The 19,632-nt window shown below is 44.9% G+C and overlaps 1 protein-coding gene and 2 long non-coding RNA genes across 3 annotated transcripts in view; 2 read left to right on the top strand and 1 right to left on the bottom strand.

Annotated features, from left to right (window-relative positions):
• LOC309377024 overlaps positions 1 to 19,632 on the top strand; it is a 78,414-nt gene that overhangs the window by 22,538 nt on the left and 36,244 nt on the right. The window lies entirely within an intron of this gene.
• On the top strand, positions 247 to 1,339 carry LOC309377063. Its single transcript, XR_014171420.1, has 2 exons — positions 247 to 517; positions 592 to 1,339. It is a non-coding gene; the product is annotated as an uncharacterized lncRNA (long non-coding RNA).
• Positions 669 to 10,836, bottom strand: LOC309376864 (arylacetamide deacetylase-like 4). Its single transcript, XM_081923770.1, has 4 exons — positions 10,319 to 10,836; positions 5,754 to 5,964; positions 2,886 to 2,949; positions 669 to 2,263 (listed from the first exon to the last, which is right to left on the bottom strand). Exons 1-4 carry the CDS (start codon positions 10,493 to 10,495, stop codon positions 1,492 to 1,494), a joined length of 1,224 nt encoding a protein of 407 aa, XP_081779896.1. The 5' UTR covers positions 10,496 to 10,836; the 3' UTR covers positions 669 to 1,491.

Here is a 19,632-nt window from a genome sequence, read left to right as displayed (position 1 = left end):
TCCCAACCTGTGTTTGTGTGTGTGCGCGCGCGTAAATGCGCATGGGGTGGGGTGCCAAATTGGGTCTTTGACCCCTGCTAAATAAAGCCCTCTTGCTGGGGCTGATGGGAGTTGGAGTCCAGGTTGCCCACTCCTGTCATAAAGGATGCCTTGCTGTAGTAGAAGAACTGGTACAGCTTCTCCAAAGTTCATCTCATCAACTTTTTGGAATGCTTGAAATGTACAAAAACACATGCAACAAAGCCCTCAGTACTTTCAGAATGTGTGTAGGGTTTTTTTTAAGAAGGTATGCACAAACAGAAGCAGGTTTTGGTGCGACTGGCTCTGCTGCACTGGGAGCCAACACAAGAGGGTGCTGCAGGGCTTCACAACTATAATGCAGTGAATGGAGCAGAACAGAAGACGAGAGGCATCGGGGTGCTGAATTTTAGCTTTGCACAAGCTGCTGAAATGTTAAAGAACAAAGTCCACCACTGGCACAAATGTGTGTTGAAGGATGGGGAGACTAGTGGGCACAGTCCTGCCCCCTATATGTGTGTTTAGTAAACCGCTCCATAAGTTCTCTTAAAAAGTCTTATCATAGCATAAGAGTTCCCCAGGGCTGCTGAAATTCAGGGAGACATATTCTGGACCCTGCTACCAACAGCCTGGTGACCCAGGGGCACAGATTTCTTTTATTTATTTGTTTGTTATATGCTTCTCATTCCAATGAATCACAAAGCAGCTTACAAACAATAAATAACAATCACAACACAAATAAAGCACAATTAACGGCATGAGTAAAGCAATTGCCTCCCATAGAACACCATCGACGAAACAACTAAAAAAAATAAGCTAAACAGCGCAATTGTAAAAAGTCAAATTATAGGATTCACAAAGTACTATGGCATTCATCATCTATGAAACAATGCCAAACACATTAACAAAATAACAACCAAGTGCTGCCAAATTCATACACACATGCTCCCCATCCCTATGATTCAAAATCTTTCCTTTGGTTCATTAAAAGGCAAGTTCACATAATGCTCATGGCAACAAGGCTGTCCAAAAGGTTCTTCAGGCTGGAGGAGAGCAGCTGAGCCTCTTCTTCCCAGAAAAACAGCAGGGCAAAGTAGAAACCAACCCTTCTTGCATCCACTGGGCAGTGAAGGGACAGCTGCTCCCAATGCTTGCTTTCCTCTTCCCTCCTCATTCCTTTATCCTTTTATATCACATTTTTAAGGTTGCAAGCCTGCAAGCAGGAGCTGTCTTATTTTTAAATATCTGTAGAGCACGTTTTACAATAAGAAAAGTATCCCTGCATCTCTGCGTTCCTCATAACTTCTGCCATTGTTTAAAACCACCACCTGAAGCAGAAATGGTGTGAAGTGCAGTTAAAAATATGGGAGAAGCCAAAATGAGCAGATCCTTTCATCTCTATTCAAAGATAAATAAGATAGTTGCTGTTGATCATAAGCAGTCAGAGATACAAATCATGATTTTTTTTAATGCTCATAAGTCTTTTAGAAATGTTATAATGTTGTCTACCCCCTTTTTCCCAGAAGGAAATGACAGAAATCCATCAAATAGACTTATCACCCCATGAAATCCATTTTCAATGTGGCACCAGGTGACCGGTACCCTATTGTCCTCCAGTCTTTTCTTGTAGAGGATGCCATCGTCCCGTAGAACATCATACTCACAAGTTACGATGCATGTTTTTGGAAGTTGGCCGACCACAACGTCATCTACCATGAGCGGAGAGAAAGTTGGCTCTAGAGCTTGTTTCACCACTTCGTAGAGGTTGTCCTCATAGGAAGCAGCCGTAGGTGGCTTGTAGCCTCTGACCTTAAACTCACTGGGGATGTTTTCCGAGCTGATCCACTTCCCAAATCTCATTCTTATGTCTCTGGGAACATGGCAGCCCTGCATAACGCTTTCTAACACTGACAAGTCCTTATTGAGATACCGCAAGGCTGCGCTAATGACGTTCTCCCGGTACAAGATGGGGACGGCTCGGTTTTGCTGGTACGAAGGCAGGTTGAAATCTATCGCTTGGAGGCCAGGATAGATCAGAATCTGAGCAAGTGGCCTTGGGATACCAGATCTGGTCACTAATGCCTGGCAGACAGAGGCGGCAATATTCCCTCCGGCGCTGTCTCCGCTGATGACGATGCAGGCTGGGTCGACTCCATAATCTTTGGCGGTTTTCATAAAATGTATGCTGGCAGTCAGGCAGTCCTTATACTGGGATGGATATTTCTCCTCAGGGGCCAAATGATACCTGGGATATGATTTATTTGTATATAAGACAAATCTGGCCAGAATAACCAAACCAAAATAACAGCACAGTAGGATCACTTCTTATACACATTTAACACACATGATTTCAACCATACGTGGCTCATAATCAGGCATAGGCAAACTCGGCCCTCCAGATGTTTTGGGACTACAACTCCCAGGATCCCTAGCTATCAGGACCAGTGGTCAGGGATGATGGGAATTGTAGTCCCAAAATACCTGGAGGGCTGAGTTTGCCTATGCCTGCTCATAATGAAAGGTTGTAGCCAGCTAGGCTGAGTAGACCTATTACAATTAATAAGCCTAAGTTACTCATGGTCATTAACATTAATGGGCCTACTCTGAATAGGATCCAACCCCAAACTCATAGCCATTTTCCCATCAGGCACTGCAATCTGAATTTACTTTGCATTGGGCTGGGTGTGTTTCAGTTGGGAAGAGATAGCCTTCTGCTGGAGTCCACCATTAAGTGATGCCAGTTGGGAACTCCACATTCTGTCCACTGAATGTGTGACCAGGCAGGTGCCAGTGGTGGAATCCCTGCAGCGTTTAGCAAATTCAGCCGTATAATGCTATTAGTCAGTTCCCAGGGTCTGTTTACTTACCCAACAGAAAGCACCACTGAATCACTTTCTTTGGCAATGTAGCGGCAAAGGTGGTCATAGGAATCTGGAAAGACAAGATGTGTGGGCCATGTTAGAAGAGTTCTGGAGGCTGTCTCATCCTAGCAGAAAGTTGGGATTAATACAGGTGTTATGAAGGCAAATGATTCCAATTAGAACAACCAAAGCAACAAACATGTTCCATACAGTTTCAAAATAGTAGAATCATAGAATGGTAGAGTTAGAAAGGACCACGAGGCTCGTCTAGTTCAAGCCCTGCAATGCAGGAATCTTTACTTCAACATTTTGTTCAACCAGGGGAGTCTTGCCCATAGATATACTTAAGACTGCCCTGCTCACAACTCTAAGGTTAAGAATTTAATGATCTGCCAAATGATCAAACCAAATATGATTCACCTTTGGTCTTTGTGCACCTGAGCACTTCAAGATTATTCATTTATAGCCCTTTATGAGGAAACCAACAAAGCATCTTAGAATGCTCAGAGACACAAGGACCATTCCATGCTCCCCACCCCCACCCCTAACTGTATGTTATGCATTTTTCAGTACACTTGAAAGGACAAGGTGAGCTCCTCACCGCTAGCTATTCCCTGCTCACTCTGGGACAATCTGTTAAGATGGAGAGTAGGAAGATACCCAACTGATGTAATCTATTCTAAACTATTTGCAAGCTGAATGTTTGGCTGCATTATTTACATTACCTGGAATGTTACTTGTTGCATAGGGGTATATGGAGATGATCTGTTATATGTATTTTTAGAAACTGAAAAATAAAGTTAAGAAGAAGAAGAAGGGGAAACAGACAAACAGACAAACAACACTTGTCGCTCTTCTGGGATCTGAAGGCATGAAGACTTTTCCCTCTCTAATCATCCATAAGGACATCTCTCTCTCTCTCTCTCTCTCTCTCTCTCTATATATATATATATATATATATATGTGTGTGTGTGTGTGTGTGTAGCATGAGAAACTATTCCTCAGTCTGATCTCAGCCAGTGGCACTGACTTTCACCTTTCTCCTTCTTGGTCTCATTGTTTCCCTTGCAAGGAGGAAGAGGAGGAGGAGGTTGGAGACAAACCTAGAATTAGTTGAGTCTGCCTGTCATTGGCTTTGGCTACTGTTGGCCTCCCTGCTTTCCACTGTACCAGTCCCAGTAGGCACCAACCATCACAGGTACCAACACTGAGTTAGATGGACAGAAATCCACAACCAGAACAGCATTCATCCCTCAATTACTGCAAAAATCTTTCTCATTTCATCTAGCCCAACTGCTCTATCCTCCCTCAAGTGCTGCAGAGGAAATTGCCACAGACAAATCAGAGGTTGGTCCCAGAGGTAGAGCCCCAGACTTGATTTTTGTCCCTTAAGGTTGCAGCTCAAAGCTTAAGGTCAAATGTGAGGTTGTGTTGTTGTTGTTTTTTAAAGTTCTGTGTAGGTAAAGGTAAAGGGACCCCTGACTGTTAGGTCCAGTCACAGACGACTCTGGGGTTGCAGCGCTCATCTTGCTTTACTGGCCGAGGGAGCCGGCGTACAGCTTCCGGGTCATGTGGTCAGCATGACTAAGCCGCTACTGGCAAACCAGAGCTGTGCACAGAAATGCCATTTACCTTCCCTTTGGAGTGGTACTTATTTATCTACTTGAACTTTGACGTGCTTTTGAACTGTTAGGTGGGCAGTTGTGTAGGTGGTTCTATCTTATTTGCTAAAAACCAAGCAGTTCAAACTGGTACTGATAAACAATGATGTTGTTGACATGTGGAACCAACTGTACGTACTACTGATTCCCTGGCTAAGGTTACTTTTTGACGTCAACAACCAACACAGTGGAGTAACTTCTTTCCTGTTGAGCCATTTCCCCTGTTGAAAATTATTTCCACCTGCTCCTTTTCTCATCCATTGGAGGACCATCTCCCTTGTTCTTTGCCTTCATGTCTCCGGTTTTTTTTGACTGACTGCCCACACCAAAATGGTCAAATCTTTCCTTGTAGAAAAACTGCTAAAAAAATAAAAATAAAAAACCTGGATGGATTTGCTTGAAGTTTATCCAGTTTCAGTCTATAAGGGCAAATTTGCCTGCAACTTTCATTCACTTCTGCAGGAAAAAAATATAGTTTTTTTTTTTTTAGATTACTGATGGGGCCGGGGGCAGAGCATCAGATTTCAGAGATCTGATTTTGACCTGAATAACAAATCAAATAGGAAAAGCAGATTTGATCCAAGACAAATTCAGTTGTTTCTCAATGCTACAGACAGTATTTATCTTGGTGATGATCTAGGTCAGTGTTTCCCAACCTTGGGCCTCCAGCTGTTTTTGAACTACAATTCCCATCATCCCTGACCACTGGTCTTGCTAGCTAGGGATGATGGGAGTTGTAGGCAAAAAACATCTGGAGGCCCAAGGTTGGGAAACACTGATCTAGGTATTACATTTATTTCATTATTAGTAACCATGACTAGCTTCTTTTTAAGTAATACAAAAAATGACGTCCCACAGCATGTGGGGAAAGAGAAGTTTAACCATTTCCTCCCTAGCCTTGAAAATTGTTCCTATGTTACAATATAATTATGAATAAAAATAAATAATTAGTTATTATTACCATCATCATCTATCATCCTAAATAGAAATAAATGAAGACTGTCTAATAAGGATGAGAACTATTATAATGTTGCATTTCAGGGAGATGGAGTTATGGATCCTCAGGTCTATGGACAAAATGAAGCCCTCAAGTCCTTTCTATTTGACCCTTGGCCATCCCAGGTGAGATACTCTCTTCCCCAGGCCACACCCATCAAACCTCTGCTCCATGCCTTCCTCAAGTGGAAGTGGCTGACTTTTCAGGATGCCTTACTGATGCTGCCGAACATCCAAGATCCTCCATGGAAGTAGATGACTCCTCTTCTTTCTCTTGGGCCCCGTGGCTGGTAAACCCTTACTGGGATGTCCTCAAACACCAGGTCCCTCATGTCAAGCTTGGGGTCCTCCTCCACTCTCTTTAATTCTTGGATGTAGCGGTAGAAGTGAATCTCAGTGCACAGGTGGAGATTCTCCAGAATCTTCCCCTGTTTGGAAGAAAAATACAGTGAGAGGAGAGGAGGTGATATGAATTCCAAAGAGCGTGTTCTCTCCTGTGCTGGATGTTTTCTTATGAGAATGGAAACATCCATTCTCCAATGGCACCATCTAGCACAGCATCCTGTTCTCATAGTGGCCAACCAGATGTCTCTTCTGGGAAGCCCTCAAGAGGTAACTGAGCACAAGAGCCCTCTCCCCTCCTGTGGTTTCCAGCAACTGCTATCATTCTCCCATTATTGTAACTGTTAGGAGTGGATTTCTGTTAAATCTTGAAATGCTAATATTTAATGTTATTCTATATTATTTTAATAAATGTTGTTTTATTTGCATATTGCATATTGCATTATGCATATTGTCTTGTCTTGTCTTGTTCGCGTCTCTGCTCCTCCACATGCAGCTGCTGGGTGACCTTGGGCCAGTCACGCTTCTTTGAAGTCTCTCAGCCCCACACACCTCACAGAGTGTTTGTTGTGGGGGAGGAAGGGAAAGGAGATTGTTAGCCGCTTTGAGACTCCTGAAGGGGAGTGAAAGGTGGGATATCAAATCCAAACTCCTCTTCTTCTTCTTCTTCTTCTTCTTCTTCTTCTTCTTCTTCTTCTTCTTCTTCTTCTTCTTTATATGATGCTAGCTGCTCTGAGCCTGGCTTTGGCCGGGGAGGGCGGGATACAAATAAAATTTATGATGATGATGATTATATTCCCTATTTCTGTCATTGTCATGTATAGCCCTAGCAGAGTGCCAGATTCTGAGTTCTTAGCAGATAAACAAGACACCTCACAGTCTGAGGATACTGAGGAGCAGGCAGGGCCCCCTGAGGCCAACACTGAGTCTACTTGTGAGTGAGGTGTCTCTTTGTAAGTAAGCAATCCCAGACACTAGGGCTGGGAGATGTCAGGTTTTCATTTTCATGATGTATCACCAGCCAAGCATTGTGGTTTGGCGATACACTGTGAGGTTGAAACTACAAGCTGCATTGGCCCCAGCCCAAGAGGTGCTGGGTGAAACGGCCACAGCTCTCACCATGAGATCTGAGGAACTTTTCACCCCAGTGCCTCATGGGCCAGGACAATGTAACTTATTTGCGAGGTTCAGCTGGGAAGTGGGAGGGCTCCCTCCTCCCAGCTGAGCGAGCCCCCCAGGCCCCTGACACTTGCACACGTGTGGCGGGAACTGCTTCTGCCCCCCAACTGAGAATGCCCCATGCCTCTCTAGCTTGCATGCGAGGCATCAGAAGAAGAAGAGTTTGGCTTTGATAGCCAACATTATCACTAGCCGAAGGAGTCTCAAAGTGGATAACATTCTCCTTTCCCTTCCTCCCCCACAACAAACACTCTGTGAGGTGAGTGGGGCTGAGAGACTTCAGAGAAGTGTGACTAGCCCAAGGTCACCCAGCAGCTGCATGTGAAGGAGCGGAGTCGCGAACCCGGTTCACCAGATTACGAGTCTACTGCTCTTAACCACTACACCACACAGGGCTCGCTTAGCTGGCAGGTGAGAGCAGTTTAAAACAGCGGAGGGAGGAACAAGCTGTATCAGCCTGGCGCTACAGCTTGCTTCTCCCTCTGCGGTGTGAGGGGCAGAACGATGGCGGCTTCACCCGACCGTAACTTTCGGGTGAAGCAGCTGCTGCTACTGAATCCCTCTGCTACCAGCGGCCCGGTGTTGAAAGTGAAACTGGTAGCAGAGGGACCCAGGAGCGGAGGTGGTTTCGCCTGTAATATACCACCTGGTGAAGCAGCCTTCATGGCCTGCCCTTCATACATCAGTACATCGCCCAGGCCTCAGGCCTACCTGATACTCCTTCACTGCCAGCAGCAGGGTGGGCACCACTACTGAGAAGGCCCTCTGTCTGGTTCCCTGTAACCACACCTCGCAATGAGGGAACCGCCAGAAGGCCCTTGGTGCTGGATATGTGTCCGGGCTGAACGATGGGGGTGGAGATGCTCCTTCAGGTATACAGGACCAAGGCTGTTGAGTCTAGTTGGCTTCTCTACAGTGGTACCTCTGGTTAAGAACTTAATTCATTCTGAAGGTCCGTTCTTAACCTGAAACTCTTCTTAACCTGAGGTACCACTTTAGCTAATGGGGCCTCCCGCTGCCGCTGCACGATTTCTGTTCTCATCCTGAAGCAAAGTTCTTAACCTGAGGTACTACTTCCGGGTTAGCGGAGTCTGTAACCTGAAGCGTCTGTAACCCGAGGTACCACTATATATGGAACAGGGCTGGCCTTTGTAGCACCCCTTTGGCCGTAGCCTCTCCAACCTTCCAGCTCTCCAGCCATGCTCTCTTCCTGCCACCACTACCTCTTTCATCAGCAGTTCTCCTTCTGGCTCAAGGGAACCATCAACCTAGGAAAGCAAGACTGCCCACTGCAATCCTTGCTAGGGCTGCCGTTTCCTCCGTAGCTTCTTTCTGAACCAAACCTTTCATCTGCTCCACAGTCCCTGCCATGGTCCTTTGTGCTGGGGTATAATCAGAAAGGATGGATTCTTTGAACTCATACGTCACCCTTTCCCCCCTTGATGGAGCCCAGAAAGCCACATGGTCAACAGGCATACATAAGAAGAGCCCATCTAGTCCGGCACCTTGGCCTCACCATGGTGGACCTGAAGGAAACTTGAACACACAGGAGCATTCAAGAGCATCCTCCCCTCCTGTGGTTTCCAGAAACTGGTACTTAGAAGCATTACTGCCTCTGGCCATGGAGGCAGAACATAGACACTGTGGCTAGTAGCCAGTGACAGCCTTATCCTCCATGAATCTGTCTAATCTTATTCTAAAGCCGTCCAAGTTGGTAGCCATCACTGCCTCCTGTGGGAGGCAGTATCAGAGCTTAACTATACACTGCGTGAAGAAGTGCTTTCCTTTATCTGTCCAGAATCTCCTAACATTCAGCTTTCTTGGAGGTCCATGAGTTCTAGTGTTATGAGAGAAGGGGAGAAATCTTTCCCCTATCCGCTTTCTCTGCGCCATGCAATTTTTATGACCTCCTATTGACACATGGGATGCTGCTTTTGTGGAGTCCACCTAGTTCACTATTGCCTGCACCTGCTTTGGCCATGGGAGAAGCTGGGGTATGAATCTGGGACCTTCTTCGTGCAACACAAATACTCTACGATGAGTTTCAAGATTATGCCAGGGAAGATCGCATGCACAACTGTATTTACATATTTCTTTCATTCAGCCTACATACTTCCCATTCCTATCGTATTTAATTCCATCTGAAAACAGGAAGCTTCATTATACTAAGTCGGACCACTGTTCTCTCTGGCTCCTCAGTATCTACACTGATTGGTGGTGGCTTTCCAGGTAGGGGACATTCCCAAGCCCAGTCCAACCTGGAGATGGTTGGGATTGAATTTGGGGACCTTCTGCATGCAAAGCAGTTGTTGAGCTACTGGGCTATGGGTATTCTATAGACATAGGAAACAGCTTCATACCAAACCATCTCTCCTTCCAAACTGACTTGCAAGAAGTTAAAATAGTTGTCCTGTATTAGGGACCTCCAGCTGTTGTTGGGCTTCAGTGCCCATGTTCTCCGCTGGCTCTCGTGGGAGCTGGAGTCCAGCATAATAATAATAATAATTAATAATAATAATAATAATAATAATAATAATTTATACCCCACCCATCTGGCTGGGCTTCCCCAGCCACTCTGGGTGGCTTCCAAAAATATATATTAAAATACTGTAATACATCAAACATTAAAAGCTTCCCTAAACAGGGCTGCCTTCAGATGTCTTCTAAAAGTCTGGTAGTTGACATCTGGTGGAAGGGTGTTCCACAGGACGGGTGCCACTACCGAGAAGGCCCTCTGCCTGGTTCCCTGTAAGCTCACTTCTCGCAATGAGGGAACCGCCAGAAGGCCCTCGCTGCTGGATCTCAGTGTCCGGGCTAAACAATGGGGGTGGAGACGCTTCTTCAGATATACTGGACCGAGGCCTTTTAGGGCTTTAAAGGTCCATTCCTGTTCCATATAACATGCAACCCTGATATCCTAATGGATGCGAGCTTGAGTCAGACTATAGCTTAGTGTTAAAGCATCATCCTTGTGTGCAGGAAGTCCCATGTTCAATCCCTGGCGCTTCCAGGTAGGGCTGAGAAAGATTCCTGCCTGAAACCTGGAAGAGACCCTTCCAGTCAATGTGGAGCATACCAAGCAAAATAGTCCAATGGTCTGACTCACTATTCCTGCATTGCAGGGAGGTGGACTACATGGCGCTTGGGGTCCCTTCCAGCTCTACAATTCTGTGATTCTAAGGCAGCTTGCTATATTCCTAATCACAGAGGCAATTTAAAAACAAAAAGGTTCCATCGTTAAAAAACACACGAAAAACTTACCAGGGATGATGCAAGGATCAAGAGCCAGTTAAGAATGCGAAGCTTCATAGGCTGGTCAATGCCAGGAGGAATCTCGGACTTGGAGAGATCACAGTAAATGACCCAAGTGATCAGCAGGGCAAAGGAAATGATCAGTATTTGCAGGAGAATCACTAAAAAGTTGAAGATTAGCAGCATGTTCTCCAATGTTGGTCGGGTGCTTCCAGTTGTTTGTTATCTCCTGGTTCCAGATGCTTGTTATCTCCGGTGTCTACAGTTTCCCAATGTTATAAGCTGCATGCTGTTTGGAACACTGTAGTAGTATCTGAGGGTGGCTGGGCTTTTTTAAGGCTCCGGTTGCAGCAAACACACAGGAAGCCCAAGAGCGTCTGAAAATAGAAGTTGGCCAACGAGCCGCTGGAGTTCTTTTAAGGTTGTGCAAGCCCTGTCGAAGAATCGGGCAACTAAGGAAGGTTAGGAAAACATGACTGTTTTGATCCCAGCTCACGTGTTCTGTGATCCATGTGCTGTTGCTTTCTTCTGGGAAAGAGCAAATTCCAGTGCCTCTCTGCCAATGGAAGTGGTCCAATGCTAAACACAAGCATGTCCCCAGGTTACTCACTTCAAAGGCATCACAATGCCAAGGGCGATTGCGAAAATGGATGCGGAGGGGTGGAGCAAGTGGTGCAAAGGGGCAGAACCCTCTCCTAATTTCTGTAATGAGCAAGTAAACCACCACCTAGATTTATGTGGCTGAAGTACACGGTAGGGGATCTGTGTCTAATGTTGCCTCTGAGGAAGGCTCCTCTAGATCCCTCAAGTTTTATAGCACCCAGCAGAGCATGCACCTCTTTGTTTTCATGTTTTGGGTCCAAATTAGAGTTTGAGCTGCCCTGCTGCAATCTCTCCACCCTCTTGGAGCTAACAGCAGTTTATGCCTGCCTTTTTGGCATGAACTGAGCTAGAACCAGCTCCAGGGGTAATTTAGATTATGGGAAAAGGCAAGGACTTGCAACCTTGTTTGAGAAGATAATATTACATTTTATGCTGTAAACCGCCCTCTGATGTTAGGGCAAAGGACAAAAAACAAACAAACAAATGGAAGAGGAATTTCCACAGAGACATAGTTTAGTCACTCATGGAGGACCTGGAACAGAGCTGGTGAGATGTGTGGTCTGGAGAGAGTTCGAAGGGCCACACAGAGAAGCCAAGAGGGCCACATTCATATACTTGCCAATTTAGGATGGCATCCCATGCATCTGAGAAAGTGGACTGTGGTCCCCAAAAGCATATGCTTGTAACACAGTCCCTTAAATAGAAAAAGTCCACGCCACAACCACTCCCATTCCTCTGTTTCATGGAACATAGGGTTGCCAGACCTCCAGGACTGAGCTGAAGTCTCAAAATTCGCCTGTCCCTTTCCAGGTCACAGGTGGAGGGCTTGACTCTCCAAGTGGATGATAATGCCATTAAAAAAAAAAAAGTAGACTGTGCATGTAGCTTCAGCCTGGCAGGCGTCAACTGCAGATTACTGCATAGACTCTCTTTCCCAATTAACCTCCGCCTCTGCAAATTATTGCATAGATACTCCAGGGAGTCTGCTCTCCTCCCTTTTCCCAATTAACCTCTGACTCCAGGGCTCAGAGGGAGTGCAGAGAAAGGAAAAGAACTGAGCTAGGCTCAAAGGGAGGATGGGGTTATGAGTCTGACTGTACATCTAGTGCAGCGTGGCAGAAGTGAGCAGAATATGTGAAGAGCGGCAGCAGGAGTTAGGTTCTGCTGCCTCTGTTGCCCACAGCAACTCCCAGGTTTCAGGTTTAGGCCTTGAATTCTCAGGATAATCATGACCTGACAACCCTAATGGAACAGCATCCTTCTCGAGATCCACTATCTGATCTTTCTAGAAACAAATGTAGATCATTTATCTTTTCCATCAGTGTGGTGTGTGTGTGTGTGTGTGTGTGTGTGTGTGTGTGTGTGTGTGTGAGTGAGAGAGAGAGAGAGAGAGAGAGAGAGAGAGAGAGAGAGAGAGAGAGTTTTAAAAATTATTAATGGTGTTTGACAGGACCTCTGGAACATTTTCATCCAAACGCCAATTACTGCCTGCTGTGGGAGCAGTAATACTTGTAGAGAGATTAGGTCTCTGCCTTGAGTGTTTCTTTGTGTTGTTTTTTAAAGCCAATCTTAGATTTTGTTCATACTATTCTTAAACTTATTTACGTTGTTTTTATTGCATGCTTGCAGGTTGCCTCGGGACTTATCTGAAACATGATTCCTGCATTCATAAAATTGTAATAATTAATATTAGTGTTTATAATCTTTGTGATGCCAGAATATACTTGCATTTCAGTGACATTGCAGGGATGTTGGGAGTGACTGGAAGAATACAATGCACATCCGCCATCAATCACCTCCAAATGAGCCCCAGCAGGTTTAGCTTCCAATTATGCAACTGTTCAAGGAGCCACCTAAGGGCATTTTCTCAAAGGCTTAGTGCAGATGACTTATGAGTCCAAGAGCTACCCTGCTTAATAACATCAAAGACCAAACTACACAGGCATCCTGCTTCCCACAGTGTCCTACCTGATGCATCTGGGAGGCCCACACCATCTGAGCCTTGGACTTCAGGGTCCAAGTTGGACCTTGGTGCAGCACAAAGAGCTCCCCCTACAGTTGATCCTCTGGGATCCTCCTCCAGTCTTCAGTATCCGTATATTCTCTTATCAAACCTTTCCTTCTATATCTGTATAGTTTGAGCAATCATCCTTCAACAGCCTGTTAATAATAAGGATCCACAGATTTTCTTTGAAAACAAACCAAAACAAAACAAGCCTATTCCGTCAATGAAAAAAATACAGTCATACAAAAATTAAAGCAATGGGCTGATGGGGAGAAAAGGAAAGATAAAGGGGAAATAAGTGATAGGATGAGTGGCTAGTAGCGACAATGACTGCCGCCTACTGGACAAGTGTACTACTTTTACTATCGGAGGCAGTATACTGCATATTTCACATCTGGCAACCAATGTGCCCTTTTGGTTTCAAATGGTACATGGGTAGACGAGTCTAAGAAGCCCAGGACACAAATGTTCACTTTGCTCTAGCATTGCTCTAGAAGCAATGGTGGTTCATTTACCAGAAGTAATGTATTTAGTGTTAACTCTAAAAGTGTATACAGTGGAAATTTGGTTGTCGAACTTAATCCATTCAACTCCTGGGGCTGTTAAAAAACCAAGGTGCAGCTTCTGATTGGCTGCAGGAGCTTCCTACATGGAAGCCATGGAAGCCACGTCAGATGTTTGGCTTCCAAAAAACGTTCACAAACTGGAACACTCACTTCTGGGTTTGCTACGTTCAGGAGCCAGTTTGTTTGGGAGCCAAGCCAGTTGACAACAAAGGAACCATTTTACTCAGTTCTGACCAGACTAAGCCTCCTGATATATATTGTGCTCTAGGGGGGTTTAGTTTGGTCAGAATCAAGTATACATTTGTACCCATGTACTATTTGAAATCAAAGGGGTGCATTGGTTGCCAGATGTGTGTTTTTTTCTGCTCTTCTTCCTCACTACAGAAGCACAGAGCTAATATTGCGCATAGAGCTGATATATTGCTTTCATGCTGTCAAGAAAGCAACTGCAGACCCACCAAGTGTCCTTATTTTCCAGGGTCACTCTTGGATTTACAAAAGCTGTCCTGGTTTCTTATTTGATATTGGAATGTTCCTCTTTGCCTTGTTGTTGTTGTTTAGTCGTGTCCTACTCTTCGTGACCCCCATGGACCAGAGCACGCCAGGCACTTCTGTCTTCCACTGCCTCCCACAGTTTGGTCAAACTCATGCTGGTAGCTTAGAGAACCCTGTCCAACCATCTCATCCTCTGTCATCCCCTTCTCCTTGTGCCCTCAGTCTTTCCCAACATCAGGGTCCTTCGCCTTAGGACATCCCTATTTTCATCAGAGAAATGTTGGATGGTATGGTAGGATGTCTCTATTTTCACTGGAGGGTATGGAGTTATACAACCCCCTAGACAAGGAGATAAGTAACTACACAACATTTAGAAGACATCTGAAAGCAGCCCTGTATAAGGAATTTTTTTATGTTTAATGTTTTATTATGTTTTTATATACGTTGGAAGTCACCCAGAGTGGAATTATTATGGAATAGGACATTCCTATTTTCTTTGGAGAAATGTCGGAGGGCATGCATCTGGTTGTCTGGCAATCACTGATTAAGTGCTGGTACTTTGCAGTGTGCATATTTCTGGAGAGATCTGTGACCATCAGGTAGTCCTTGGAATGCCATGAGAATAAATCAGTTCCTATCGTCTAGTAGGCCCAATTCATCATCTAGCTCTGCTTGTTGCTGTGAGTTACACTTTAAGCAGGTGGAACCACCTCCTACAATGGCTGCTATTTCCTTCTTAAACCTAGGCTAATACATCACCTCTCATGCACCTCCTAATGCCACAATGACTCTCACGGATTAGTTGTAACATTTCTTTACAAAGGTTATCACCACTTAGTTTCGATTGAAGACAATGTCATCTATCACTGTGAGTTCATGCCCACAATTTGAGGAATCTCAAATCACACATGTTTCCGGATCTACTGTGATGGGTCTTTATCAGTGTCCTCATTGAGTTGTTATAATTTTTCATTTGCCACAGGAAGGGAAGCAATAAACATATCTACACGAGCTCCCATTCCTGCCTCTTGTTTTCTACTAGTTCAGTGGAAGGCACAGCCAGTGTGGTGTAGTGGTTAAGAGTCTCGTAATCTGGGGAACCAGGTTTGCGTCTCCGCTCCTCCACATGCAGCTGCTGGGTGACCTTGGGCCAGTCACACTTCTCTGAAGTCTCTGAGCCCCACTCACCTCACAGAGTGTTTGTTGTGGGGGAGGAAGGGAAAGGAGAATGTTAGCCACTTTGAGACTCCTTCGGGTAGTGATAAAGCGGGGTATTAAATCCAAACTCTTCTTCTCTTGGAAGTGCGCCTGCAGTGAGCAATTTTCCCCCAGCTGTGCAAGTCACCTCTAAGTGATACTTCTGCAGCTTGAGCATCATTTGTTGGATCTGTAGTGGACAGTATTCAAGGGATTGTGGAAGACAGCTGTGAGAGAATTGTGATCTGTTTCCAGAGTCGCTGGGCATTAATATATATCCAGTAAATCTTTCACAGGAAAACAATATACTAAGTAGCGTTTTCTCAATCTGTGCATATTGAGTTTCAGCATCAGCGAGGGACCTTGAGACATATGCTACTGGTTGCCAAACATCATATGCCAATATTTTTGTAAGAGCATAGCACCCAAGCTAGACTGTGAGACAGCTGCTGAAATCTGGATAAGTCTAGTTGGTTAGTAAACTTTAACACCAGCTGTCTTCTATGGTGTTGCTTCAAAACATTCCTGGAAGCCTTCTGTTCCTCATCCCAGCACCATTCATTTTTCACTTCCAGAAGCTGCAAAAGAAGTTTTGCTGCTGTGGATAAATTAGGGGTATTTCCGCCCAAGGTAATCTCTGCCCCCTAAAATCTTTGAACATACTTCTTTGAATGTTGAGCATGGCAGAGCCAGTTCTGTCTTCCTAATCTTCCTAGCTGCCAGGGCATAGAGAGCCACCTTATAAGTCATAGAGCCATTTGAACCACCCCACCCTGGTTAGATTTGCTTCCTTTGTGAAAATGGGTTTTATGAATCGATTTCCTGGGTCTGCATATAGTGGACATTGTAGTAAGTAATGGCAAATGTCCTCTACACACATGCATCTTGTTTATAACCTTTATATTATTTGTGCTTGTTTCACAACTTCATCAGAAAAAACGGCTCCTATAAATATCAAATTTTCTAACACCAAAAATACGTTTATCCCTGTTCAGCTTGAGGGTTCAGGCTCTTGCAGTATTGAGGACTTGCTAGAGCTGTTGATCATGCTCTTCCTTAGTTGCACTTAGCTGCAGGGACGTGGGTGGCGCTGTGGGTTAAACCACAAAGCCTAGGACTTGCTGATCAGAAGGTCGGCGGTTTGAATCCCCGCGACGGGGTGAGCTCCCGTTGCTCTGTCCCTGATCCTGCCAACCTAGCAGTTCGAAAGCATGTCAAAGTGCAAGTAGATAAATAGGTACCGCTCTGGCAGGAAGGTAAATGGTGTTTCCATGCGCTGCTCTGCTTTGCCAGAAGCAGCTTAGTCATGCTGGTCACATGACTCGGAAGCTGTACACCGGCTCCCTCGGCCAATAAAGAGAGATGAGCGCTGCAACCCCAGAGTCGGTCACAACTGGACCTAATGGTCAGGGGTCCCCTTACCTTTACCTAGAGCTGTTGATCATGCTCTTCCTTAGTTGCACTCCAAATGATAATGGCCTCCACAAAGATAGCCACCCCAGTGATGTGCTCATAGAGAATATGTATGGTTTTATGATAGACTTTGGGTGCAAATGCAAATGGCAATAATAAAAATCTGCCCATAATTATGAGCTGTTAACTTCAGTTGCCAGGATCCTGAAATGGCACCCAGTTTGCATTTTTTAAAAAGTGCATTTGCAAACTGCATCATTATCTCCCCTCAAGTTGGCAGTTCAAAGAGTTCTCTTACAATTGCCTTGTTGAGATCTCTTGAATCTAAGCATATACCCACGTGGCCATTATGCTTTTCCCACAAGACTCAACCAGCCAGTTGGTTCATTTATTTTCTTAATTACTTCCAAGTCCTCTTACCCTGTGAACTGCCCTGAGCTCTATGGATGAAGGGCGGTATACAAATTTTAACAACAACAACAACCATCTCAGTTTGTAGTTTTGTCTTGAAGAGCAAATAGCACTTTCCTGCATGGCTGGGCAACTGGAGGGCAATGCCTTATTAATCTGGTTGGAGTGTTCACCTGGCAAGCAGCCTAACCAACAAACAAGTCCTGGTATTCAGCTATAAGAATCTCATACCCTTGCTCAGTATGGTCCTGCAATGCAAATACATGTTTTTCCACATTTAATTTTCCACAGGCTGCTGGACCTAGGATGGGTATCACTTTCTTCAGTACAATAAGGAACAAGTTGTATGTGGCATTTTTGTGCTTGCAATGCATCTCTCCAGTATTGGAATATGTGTTGCACAATAACCAGTAACTTTGATATTTGCTGGTCTCAGTTTTGATAGACCTTTTGATAGATGTTTAGAGCCACCACATGAAGGATATGATCTTAACCATTTTGCTGCCAGGTGCAGTTCAAACCTTTGTCCAGGCTTCTTCCAGTTATGTCCAATAGCCCTTGCAAGGCTACAATATTTCCATGTTTGCAAAGACCTGATAGTATCTATGACTGCTTTATTACTGCCACTGGGCACGGCGGCTGCAGCTTCTTATCTTCTCTTTGTAGCCCTTCAACCAGAAACTGGCTGCCGGTTAATGCAACCCTTATTCTCCACCTTCTGACACCATGCAATGCTCATGGGGCCAATAACAGGCACTAAGAATGAGGAATAGGTTTATAAAGAGACCTTTATTCAGAGGAGCCTCAAAGACCTTCTGCAAGAATGGAAGCTAACTGCCTAAGGAACTGGACAGGTCATGTTGATGCAAGGGAAGTCCCCAAATCTCCACGTCCTTAACACTAAGGGAGTGTCAATAAGTTACAAACAGTTGTCCTCCAACTTGTGGAGGGCAGTGGAAAAGGAGAGGGAGTAGACCCCAGGTGGTCATTAACACAGGCTCCATTCATGTGTTGTATTTCTGCATTTCCTGAATATGAGAATGTAGTTCCCACACGTGCTTGCTTGTAGGCGGAATATAAGGAGCATGCTTAACTTTTGTTAGTTCTTTGGCGGCACCTAGTGGCAAATATTTCTGTGTCTCCAGACTTTCTCATATAGTAGTACCTCAGGTTACATACGCTTCAGGTTACATACGCTTCAGGTTACAGACTCCGCTAACCCAGAAATAGTGCTTCAGGTTAAGAACTTTGCTTCAGGATGAGAACAGAAATTGTGCTCCGGTGGCGCAACAGCAGCAGGATGCCCCATTAGCTAAAGTGGTGCTTCAGGTTAAGTACAGTTTCAGGTTAAGTACGGACCTCTGGAACAAATTAAGTACTTAACCCGATACCACTGTATACAGGAAGCTCTGCACAGGGCAAACTGGCTGTTTGACCATGCACACTTTTACTAGCTGCCAAGTTTGGAGGTGCATTGTTCTGTCACACAGACCTGAGCATTAAATCATCTACAGTGGTACCTCGGGGTACAGATGCTTCAGGTTACATATGCTTCAGGTTACAGCCTCCGCTAACCCAGAAATAGTACTTCGGGTTAAGAACTTTGCTTCAGGATGAGAACAGAAATCGTGCTCCGGCGGTGTGGTGGCAGCAGGAGGCCCCATTAGCTAAAGTGGTGCTTCAGGTTAAGTACAGTTTCAGGTTAAGTACAGACCTGCGGAACGAATTAAGTACTTAACCCGAGGTACCACTGTATATGATTATGATTGTGTTTGTGATTATGATTATGATGTGTATGTCTACCTTCATCTGAAGGTCACTGGGTGGTTCACAACATAAAAATACAAAACGAGAACACAAAATACATAATAAAACTAAAACTAAAATAAACCAATATCGGGGGGGGGGGTGCACTAGGGGTGCATTGGAAGATGGCCGACAATACCATCTCTCCGACCCACACGGGGTAATTAAGAGGCTGTTATGGGAGTAGGCAGCCTCCCTTGTTGCCCCAAGGAAATGGGGAACACTGCCCTTGCCTGCTGTGCCCATAAATCACCCCCTAATTCGAAAGAAGGGGGTGAGGGCCATAGGCAGAATGCCCCCGTGTCGACCTCGGCTCTCCCGAACGCTGTTTCTGATCGCGCACTAGCTGCAGCAATTTGGAATAATTAATTACAAAATAAGCAAATGCACATATTTCAAGTGAAGAAGGGGAGTGAAGTCTACTAATTTAAGTGACCTCTGCGAAAGAAGACAACGGGTTGGAGAAACAGGAATATTTTACGATGAAGATACACCAAAGGCTGGGTATGTTTGACAACGGGACTGAATGGGGGGGGGGGACCTTTTTTACTTTCCTTCTATGTGATTTACAAGAACCCCTCCTCATTAGAATGGTGCAGCAATTAATTCGGAGTCACCATCTTGCCAAAGGATTTATAGCCGGGAGGACAGAACGGACTTGTTTTCAGACTGCATTCCTGGTGAATCTCCTCAAAGGTTTTGAGAACAGAGGCAGATTGGTGAAGAATAATGACACTAAGACTGTTTTGATGTATGGAAGTGATGTTATATGGAAAACGTCTGGATATGGCTACTGGATAAAAAAAATAATATCCACGCAGGATCAC

This window comes from Podarcis melisellensis, assembly GCF_964234715.1.
Source record: "Podarcis melisellensis genome assembly, chromosome: 8".
In the NCBI taxonomy this organism is placed as follows: Eukaryota; Metazoa; Chordata; class Lepidosauria; order Squamata; family Lacertidae; genus Podarcis; species Podarcis melisellensis.
Note: the sequence above shows the minus strand (reverse complement) of the source record. Positions and strands in the feature narration are given on the sequence as shown.

Excerpts from the sequence above, each read along its gene's own strand:
- LOC309376864 (XM_081923770.1), bottom strand. The coding sequence starts at position 10,495 with ATGCTGCTAATCTTCAACTTTTTAGTGATTCTCCTGCAAATACTGATC. Across the intron at positions 5,965-10,318 it reads TGATCCTTGCATCATCCCTG|GGGAAGATTCTGGAGAATCT; the intron begins GTAAGTTTTTCG and ends TCTTCCAAACAG. Across the intron at positions 2,264-2,885 it reads TCAGTGGTGCTTTCTGTTGG|GTATCATTTGGCCCCTGAGG; the intron begins GTAAGTAAACAG and ends ATCATATCCCAG.